The 10,683-nt window shown below is 33.0% G+C and overlaps 1 protein-coding gene across 1 annotated transcript; it reads right to left on the reverse strand.

Moving 5' to 3' along the window:
- Positions 1-7,295: 7,295 nt before the first annotated feature.
- LOC147401492 (uncharacterized) lies at positions 7,296-10,426 on the reverse strand. Its single transcript, XM_086442802.1, has 5 exons — positions 9,977-10,426; positions 9,858-9,905; positions 9,486-9,770; positions 9,195-9,367; positions 7,296-7,702 (listed from the first exon to the last, which is right to left on the reverse strand). Exons 1-5 carry the CDS (start codon positions 10,215-10,217, stop codon positions 7,547-7,549), a joined length of 903 nt encoding a protein of 300 aa, XP_086298928.1. The 5' UTR covers positions 10,218-10,426; the 3' UTR covers positions 7,296-7,546.
- Between the last annotated feature and the right edge of the window lie 257 nt (positions 10,427-10,683).

The raw sequence follows: 10,683 nt of genomic DNA on the forward strand, positions 1-10,683 counted from the left end.
TATTTAGTTCTATGTAGTTGTGTGAAATTGATGTTACAATGTTGTTAATCCTATATTTCCTTAATGTATTGTGTTTGAACGTTTGTAATTATGTTAGAATTCATGTATGTAATAACCTTTTGTATCTTAGCATAGAAAATATTAAGGATAATGAAACAAGAAGCATTTTGTTATTATCAATTGCACATTACCCATTCATGTAATGATATAGAAAATCTTTTATATCTTTTGTATATGTTAATTGATATATTTTCTTAGTAGTTAAGCTATAGGAAAGAAATTGGAGCAAACATGCTCTTTTCTCTTAAGGACATATTTATCTTATTTAAATCTTTAGTTTCTTCTATTGAATTGAGATCTTAAATTTCATAGAGCATGAAGTATGTTATGGTCTGTCTTTGTGCTACTTTTATATTGCTTTTGAAGTAGATAACAGGGAAGCTTATGTTTATTTATGTTTCTCTGTCAATGCCATTGTTGTATAAATCATTCTACTTTGTTGCTTTGTGAATGGGGTGTTCAATATTCATTATCTTCAAACCTATAAACCCACGTTTTTGGATGAATATACACCCTAAAACAAGCCATTTAACTCATGAGATTGAATTCTGTTGCTGCAAACAAGTGCCCTCTTTATATGTAGTTTATTTGTCCTAGTTGTTGTGATTGATAAATGAGATTTAATCCAAGTAAAAAATTTGTGTTTTGGAGATACTATGGTTACTTTTGGATGCATTTAATGTTAGATTTTAGTGGTAAATAGATGCTTATTCAATACTAACTTTGTTTTCATACAATGTATTCATTCAATTTCAATTAAGTATGTTAGGTTTCTGGTTTATTGAACTTTCCTCAACTTCTTGAATTACATCCACTCCTTATTTTAGAGACCACAAGTCTCCAAAATGTTAAGTTGGAGTTGTCCTGATTAATGATTTATGTTAATGTTCGGGTAAGATTTGTGTTTTGTATCATTCTATTCTCTTTTTTGGTCGATTCATTTATTGTAGTAGATTTGGTACCATTGCATGCGTGCATGCGTTTTTTATTTATTTTAAATCTCCATTAGCTGTGATGTCAAGGTCACAAGGATTTGATTCACATTCCATGTTCTAAGTTGAACATCACATGCATTGCTAGTGCTTCTCCAGCTATTAAAAATAAACAAATTTACTTAATCTATACTTTTAGTGGGATGCCATGTCACTCACTTATGTTGGATTCCATGGATCAGGGTGAAGACAATGATGTCAAGGAGAGGACACAACGATGTATTTGTTTTTCTTTTTTTTTTTTTTTTCCTTTTTTCAGGTGAAGTATGGGAATTTCATGCATGGACTGATGAATTAAAATAACCAACTGAATAGGAAGGTTCTATCAGAGCTGTTGATGTACGAGCCGTACAATTTTAAGATCTTTGTCGACGTATCTCATAACGTCTTCCCTGGAAACAAAGTTGTTCTGATTCCACCCAGAAATGATCCCAAAGCTGCATAAACTATATGTGAGTTAATCATAATGTTTTTGTAACTTTAAAATTTTTGAAGCTGAAATAATCACAAGCTCTTCACAGAGTTCTTAGATTTTCAGTTGGATTCTAAAATAAAATATTTTTTTTGTAGTTCTCGTATTTTACCTGTTGTTTTCATTGGTACCTTGCACATTTCTTTATATTTCTTCGATATGTTTGTTTTGAAAAACTGAGAGAAATTATTCTCACGGTGCATCAAGAATTTTTTCTTACTTGGATTTTCACTAAATTTTTTATTTTTTATTTTTTGGGTCCATTTAGATGTATGGTGTGGATTAACCAAATTCCCATTTGGTCCATTTGGTCTACCCATTTGTGGACTTCAATAATCTATCAAATTGGTGATTTCTAAATTATTTGATTTGAGTAATCATGGCTTTGAAACTGATTAATCAACAAGTCCATAATGGAATCCAATATGCACCACCAATATCGATCAGATTTTTTTTGTGTTAACCCCACAAGGGTAGGTCCAAATGTATGATATCTCAAATATTCACCTAAACATGGAGGGTATGTCTTAATGGTGGATACTGTCATATTCATTACTCATCTTGACAACTTGGACACCTTGGGGAGCTTGAACGGTAGATGCTGCTATATTCATTACTAGTCTTATCACTACTCATATCTTTAATGTGTTCTTAAAATTTCAAATTTGTAGATATATGGCAGATTTTTTCCTGCACAACTTATGACACCTACATCTAATTAAGCTATTAATAGAATGCAATTCACATCATCATATAGACCACTTCAATCAACATGGCATATTATAGAAGGTGAAGGTGCCATTAATGCATGATGTGTATGCTAAATCTAATCAATCATATATATAATATATCAAAGAGAATGACTTTCGATATATGGTGGGTTCTACCAAAATTGCTTACCAGGAGGTCTAGATTGATGAATATGGAAATTATACAGAGGTATGTTTGGTGGTTGAGAAGCAGGCCCACTGTGATTACGGCCCCCAGAAACATTGCTGCTGATAATGATGTTTGTACACTGTCACTCATAACAACATATAAATCTTTTTAGTAACTTAAATCTCTCTTCTAATGACATTTTTCATGCTAGGGTCAAGTCTTTCATTTGAATCATCTTTTTTTTCTCTAGTTTTCTCTTATTCTTTCTTCTTGATTGTCGTTAAGATCGTGAAATCGTTATTGACTTATTTTAGAACAAAATCAAAATCACTTTATTCAATATCTTAGTTAATATTTACAATATCATTCATGAATTCATAGCTTTATTCATCGTTGTTGAAACAATCGAGAACACAAGATTTATATAATTCAACTATGCCTACTTCTACAAATGATAGATGAGAGATGAGAGAGTTTCATAATATTCTGAGAATGATTAATTATACCTTTGATTTGTAAAATCATAGATTTTTCAACCCAAAATTAACTATCCTTATTGGAGTTTTGCCATGGGACCCAAGGTTGGGTATTTGATGAATAATACTCACTAGAATCTTAATTTAAGATATCTAGCCCAACAATCCTCTTTAAGGCTTAATTAATAAATTAAAAAAGACGTGTTATTGACCTCAGGATACTACTTAATTAGACTATCAATACGTCTATTAATTGCTATGATCATAAGGTCAACATGATGCTATCAATCACTTGTTCTCAAATGGGTTTTTAGTCTTGAAGCAAGAAAATTAAGAAAGACTGATACATAGAATGTTAATTTTCTCATTTCACATGGGTTGGACCAGTTCATCATGATCCCATTTTTTTCAATTATAATTAATGCGTTTCAAGTTCTCCCTTGATTCCAAAATCAGCTCATTTGAAGTCAAGATTCAAAGGAGGTGGTTTGCCTTTTTTCTTACTTCAACAATCATTATACCAGTTAATCTTGATTGAAAATCGAATTAATATATAGGTACCTTTATAGGCCTCATAAGACTTGACCAGATCAGATCGGATCTTGTGATTCCAATTAGATGATATCAGCTTTTGAAAATGTCCATGTGGCATCCAAAAACATGATTGGGTGCCAGATGGATGCATAGCATAAAATTTTAGGAATTCTAAAGGAAAAAAAAAAAAAAAAAACAAAAAAATTTTTACACCATTAGATTTGATAATAATAAATAAATAAATTTTAAATTATTTTCATAGTTAATCTAGAGCGTAATATAAATCGATATAAATATAGACAATCAATCAAATTGATCTAGGGTCCAATGGCAGTCCGACCAATACAAATTTTTGGTCTAACCGATTCAATATTTCTGAACATTAATGGTTCCAAGTCTCATACAGTTAGATAACCATAAATTGTCGAATGAGTACTAGATATATTATAGGTAATTTTGAGGCACCTCTGGATTTTGGTAATAGTGATACCTTTAGACTGAAGGTATATAAGAGCATTTCGAATGGTAATGCTAAAATTACCTTTAACAATTATATTTTTTGGGATAAAAAAGTGAAAAAATGTCAAATTTGAAACAATGTGCTCCAATTCATCTTTTCAAAAAAATTGCCATTTGTTTGCTTTGGATGAAGATTTGGTTAAAAAAAACTAACTCCAAAAATACTTTTTCATTTGTTTTGATGGCAATTTAATCAAAGAAATAATCTAAAAGACAATTTTTACAACCTAAAAATTACCTCAGCAATTTATGAGATATGCTAAGATTAATACCAAGTAATAATATAGCATCGGTTTTAGCATATGCTATATTTAAAAATGCATTGGAACACATTTTTGAGAGGGTATTTCAAAATTTGGAATTGCCATCTCAATTTGAGAGACCATTGGAGATGCTCTAATACCTTGACTTTGGCCTTCTATGAGGAACTAACACAATTACACAAATAAGTGAATAACCAAAATACCTTCATCTTTAACATTTAGGTTGTTGAAAAAATTTCTCCAACTTACAATCTTAGAGTACGAAATTAGTTGGAGAGAATGAACAAAGCAACAATAATGTAACAAGTAACAAAGAAATCAACCACAGCACAGTTTTTCGTGACAAACTTTAAATGAATCAATATATAACAAACAAATCAACCACAACAAAGTTTTACGTGACAAACTCCTAATGCGCGATTGGGAAAAGCTTAGGATTGATTAAAAATAACACCTTGTTGACCAGTACCCCAACCTCTGAAGATGTTGAAGATAGTAGATCTTAATTTTTGTGAAAAAATAAAGAATTTTCGACAAGAGATTGAAGATGAGGGCCCTGCACAAAGAATCTAATGGAGATCATCTCACAAAAAATCAGCCCATTTCAAATCTTCTAATCCTAATTTTACATGTTTTTGGGCTGGAATGGACTGCAATAGATCTAGCTAGCAAGCCCGGGCCAATAACAGTCCTAGTTACAGTAGTCAAATCTAGTCCATTCTAGATGGACAAAACCTGGACCTATTGTAACTTTAGTCTTTTATTTTATTTTATTTATTTTTTTGGGTGGGTTGGCGAGGGGAAGTTAAATTTCCCACTTGAACCACAGCTGGTACTTTACAGGTTACCTAAAGTGGTGTTTTAGATAATTTGCACCCTAGGACAAACAAATGAAACGATATTTTTGATCAAATTTCTTCCACTTTTTCTCCCTCTCCCTCTGTATCAAACTTTTTCCCTTCCTATTACTGATTGAAGAAAATGAATAATAAACATATCTGATAAGGAAATTTTGAGTTGATCGGCCGAGGAGATTCGAAGCATGATTCGTGTGGATCACAGTTCTCCCTATCCCCAAAATCTCAACAGTGTTGTGAAGAGGACTAATGTTTGATCGATTATGTTTGTTCCATGGTTTTAAAACTCGTCCGAGACCGAGACGTATCGCCCGAGTTAACTCGGTATCAGCGGTGAACGAGACCAACTCACAATGAGTTATGAGACGAACGCGTCTCGTGAGTTATGCGAGTCGTCTCGGACGATATTTTCGCAAAACTCGTCCGAGACAAACGAGATATCCGAGATATTACAGATTTTACATTAACTCGCGAGACAAACGAGTTGTATCGGACGAGATTTTCAAAATCTCGTCCGAGTTAACCGAGACAACCGAGTTTTGTGAAAAAAAAAGTTAAAAATGAAAATTTCTATTTTATTTTTACAAGCAATAGCTATTGAGTGATATTATTACTTTCTTGTGATAAATACTTAAATGTATTTTTGATAATTTGTTTTATTTTTTCTTTAGAAGTTTTTTGATGAAAATTTCAGTAGAAATTTATACTAATCTTTAGGAAACATGTGTTTTATTTAATGGGTAGCATTCAATGACTAACTTTTTGGCAAAACATTTTTCAAAACATGAGTTAGAAGTTTTGGAATGGGCTGATTTTTGGTGAGGATGATCTCTATGGTGAGGAGATCACCCTCACAAAAAATCAGCCCATTCCAAAACTTCTAACCCATGTTTACAAGTTGAAAAATCGTGGACCGTCCATTTTTTGTAAACTATTTTTTATGGGGTTAGAAGTTTTGGATTGGACTGATTTTTGGTGATGATAATCTCCTCACCGTAGAGATCATCTTCACCAAAAATCAGCTCATTCCAAAACTTCTAACTCATGTTTTGAAAAATGTTTTGCCAAAAAGTTAGCCATTGAACGGGACCCTTATTTAATTACCTTGAATTTGATTGATAGGTATATTATAATTTTTTTTTTAATTTTATATTTTTTGAGGGGTTCATTTTTTTAATAGGAATCAATTCTGAATTTTTCCTGATTTTTTAAATGGTTAAAAACCATTGTTTTAATGTTGAACGAGACGACTCGACGAGACGAGACGTATCGTCCGAGTCAACTCGGTATCAGAGGTGAACGAGACGAGACCAAATACCGAGTTTAAAAACCATGGTTTGTTCTAAATGATGAGAATTTTGTTATTTTGTTTAGGGGGTAAAATTATCTTTCCACCAATGTATGTTTTTCGTTCTTCAGCTCCATGCAAAAGCAACCACGTGAAGCAGGCCTAAGGACATTTCATTTTAGAAACGTGATAAAATGACTTTCCCACGTGACATGTGCTAGAACTGTGGATCTTTACTCCTCGGGATACACAACTGCACATCCCCACAAATATATGGAGTTGTGTATCCCGAGGAGTAAAGATCTAAGGTTCTAACACAGTCACATCAGGGAGTTGATTGAGTATACCACGTGGGGAGTCATATTATCACAACTCTTCATTTTATCATTGGTTTTTGGTTTCAATTTAAATTCGTGAAAGTAGGAGTAGCCCAATCAAACATTAAAAATGGGTTTTTACAGCTCCAAAGTATGAGAAGCCCAAACGAATACATCTTTAAGTGATAGATAAAAAATAATATTAATTAAAAACATGAATGATGGAGAGACATGTGGAAAGGTGATTATTGATATCCATGTAAATATCTTAAAAAATATAGGCAATTGAATGTTTTCAAGGGTAAGCTCCCTCAGAGTGTGACATGAGGCGAGAATGACTAATTACATGGACGTGGATGTTTTTTTCGTCTTTTGGTGGACAAAATTGTCCATTTGCATGGTTTCCTACATGCTTGCATGGGTTTCAAGCAGATTTTTCTTTTACTTTCAATCTTATTGGTGGCATTATAGGGATGTTTATCAAATGTTTGACACAAACCAACGGACTTTGTGTAACAATCCACTAATGATAAGCTTCATTGGAGGTTGGGACCAATAAGACCTAGCCAAGTGACAAATCTTTTGGGACGGAAAATTCATTTCTTAAGCAAGAGCATATTTATGTTTTTTCTCATTCCAAAACTACAAATAAAACAATGCACGTGAACCAAAGTTGTCAGTATTTGAATCAAAAAGAAAAAGAAAAAAAAAAAAAACTTCATAAAAAAACAACATAAGAGCAATAATTACTCCATTCTTACTTTCCATGATTTCCCTTAGTTTTCCCTTCAACATCATCACAATCGCATCGCTCTCAGCATGTGCTGTGCTGAAACATGGATACCAACTCCAGCTCATCTCTCTCTCTCTCACACAAAATTATATTCCTCTATCCAAAGCAAAACTTCCAACTAGGCTTGTGTTTCACTCTTTGCCACTTTTTCATCCAAGATAAACAATCCACTTGTCTGCACTTTATGCACATTTTTTTGTCCTTTTTACTCACTTGTTCTTCTTCTTTTTCTCTCTTTTCCTTTTCTTCAATCTGCACCACACAAACCCATTTTAATGTCAGATGTAATAAGATCACTTATATTATTATTATAAAGCATCAACCTCAGAATTCCCATTAACATTACTTCTTTCTATTTCCAATTCATATAATAAGAGTACCAAATCCATGTTTCCTCCCCAACAATTAATACCCCCAAACACTCACACAGCTGTGGATTCTTTCTGAAATCCTAAGCCCTTAAACTTATTGACGTTGACGTCATCATTAAATAAAAAAGCTTTAATTTGATCGGGCAATATAACAAAATAATTTGAAAAGGTCAAAATTTATCAAATCATATCAACCCAATCCAAAGATGGTCAAATTTCATCCAAATTAAATCAGAGGTGGATCCCTTTCAATTGCACTCATATGATTTAATAGAGTTTGATCCCCTTTCAATTTGATCAAATTTATATAAGATGGGTTATATGAACAGAAGGACCACCTATCTCTATGACCACATGCCCAAAAACATGGAGTACCACATGTGTGATCACACAAAAATACAAAATTGAAAAAAGAGAATTTACCACCTTTGGATTAAAATTTTAAATTTAGAAATGGAATGGCCTTCCATTTTCAAACTCAAATCTTACCCGCCAAAAAATTTGGAATTATTTTTTAAAACTCAAACCAGACCACAAAATATAGAGGGCTGAGGTGTCACGTAGCCACACGGCAGTCGTCATGGCCCTAAAGACAACCCCGATCCATGCAACCTTTTCTCTATATGTCGGTCGACAGAAGGACCACATAGCCTGACCAAGATGCCGATGCGAGCACATGGGCTGTTACATTGGCCCAAATGATACCTCAGCCTTCTAAGTTTCTTTGTCTAGTTTGGGTTTGAATAGAACTTAAAAAAGTGTAAAGAAACTTTATTTTGACTTATCAAAGGCTCCAAATTCGATTGCATTTACTCACGGTGGAAATACTTTTATTTTTTTTAAATTTGTTTATATAAAATTTTGTGTTAACTAAGGATAAATTGACTCGAAAAGAGTCACTTGAAATTCACTCACTAATGTGAATATATGTACGGAACCATGTATTTTTTTCTTTGTGTATCCCAAGGAAAAGATATATAGTTTATGCACATGCCACATCAGCGAGTGTATTCAAATGGCTTTTTTAAGTCAGTTGATCATGATTCTTGTGATCCATCGTGTCTTTGGCTGCCATGTGTACATGCAGTCCTCAAAGATAAGTGGTCCTTCGATTTTTTTTTATTTTTTTTCTCCAGTGGGACTGCCACGTTGGCCCAAATGATACATCATTAATTTTATTAACACTAATCTACAAAACTGCCCTTATTAATTACGAAACTACCCTTGCAAGCTTGAAGTGGCACGCAGGGAAGAGTCTGTGAGCAAAAAAGATCACTCCTAATCTATATTTACTCTTAATTTATGATATGTCATATCACTTGTAACTCATTAACCCAAACAAAATTATTTTAGAGGAATTTTAAAGGACATACCTCTTCGTCTGATTTGGATTTAGTACAAGAATTGGGTGATTCTCCACTTTCATCCTTGCAAAGTTTTAGTGATCTTTCCTTGATGGACGGTGTTGAAGTAGGGCTTGGACTGCTTGAGCAAATATCAGTACTTTGAGTCCCTACATCTCTAGTCAAACTCCCCTCCTTCCTCTCTAATTTCATCGTAACCAATATAACAAAGTGATTCAAGCAACTCACGTATTATATAAATATAAATAATTAGATGAATAAGAAAGAAAGAAAAAGAAAAAAAAGTGTTTGTTTCTCGACCTTGAATAGGAGGTTGATCAGCTTCTTCCTCTTGTGTTATAGTAGTCTTTGTTTGAATGAGTCTTGAATGGGAGGAATAACCAAGAGGTCCAGACATTGTAATTCTACTTGTTAAAGAATGAATAGAAGACCTTCCACTTAGTGTTTTTGAAGATAAACACTCTATAGGAACTTCTCCTGAAAGTGGATTGCAAATATACCTCTCTGCTTCATTCCACTTAGAATTTAAAGCAAGCCCATCAGGTGATAAGCATTCCCAACCATGTCCTGATCTTGATTGCAATGCTGCATGCATGAAACCATATTCTCCTTTAATTTCCTTCAAATTAAATATAATTATATTTTGAATAAAAAACTCTCCAATATAATTACCTCTGAGAGCAGTTGTGAATGAGTAAGTAGTTGGGTCAATCTGATCATCTGAGTACAAGATAAAACTGTGGGTTATTAATTTTCCTTAAAATAGATTGAAAGAGTTAGAAAGAAAATACCTTTTAAGTTGTAACCAGGGGATGAAGCAGTACTAGAGATTGTTACATTTGATTTAAAAGACTTTGAATAGTCTTCTCTAAAACTTGTAATATTTGATGCTGAAAACCTTCTTGATTTGGTGTTTTCTCTTCTAATATTGTGAGCCTTCGTAGCCCATTCTCTTAAGTTTAAACTTGGTTCTTCTCTTCGTTGTCGAAAACTCTCACAAGTTTGTTGTTCCAAATCCCTTGAAGTGGTCATGATGGTCGGTTATAGAGAGGGTCCTCTATAATTGGATTGGATCCCAAGACTTGTATTGCTTTTCTTCTTCTCAACTGCTTACATATATTTTTATCTACACGATTGCATGGTATTTAGAACCGGTTTTTGGATATATATGCTTAGTACACCCAACGAGTTCGGTTAGATCTCAACTACTGAGTCATTGGTTATTGACTCAACTTGTTGGAGATTTAAATCAAGTTTTCTACTTTTAAAACTATCATTTGAATGCTAATGCTAGAATCCTGATATCTAATATTTTTACATAGAAATAAAGAACAAACAGATTAAAAACCCTGTTTTAATAAAGTTGAACAAATAGACTCAATTTCTAGACAAGTCAATTTGATGAGCCATTCATATATAGTGAAAAACTCAGTGGCATGGGAGTACGTTACAACTCATCGCAAACTCGTTTATGTCTTAAAACCATGATAAGATGAGC

This window comes from Akebia trifoliata, chromosome 5, assembly GCF_017979445.1.
Source record: "Akebia trifoliata isolate Shusen 1 chromosome 5, ASM1797944v1, whole genome shotgun sequence".
In the NCBI taxonomy this organism is placed as follows: domain Eukaryota; kingdom Viridiplantae; phylum Streptophyta; class Magnoliopsida; order Ranunculales; family Lardizabalaceae; genus Akebia; species Akebia trifoliata.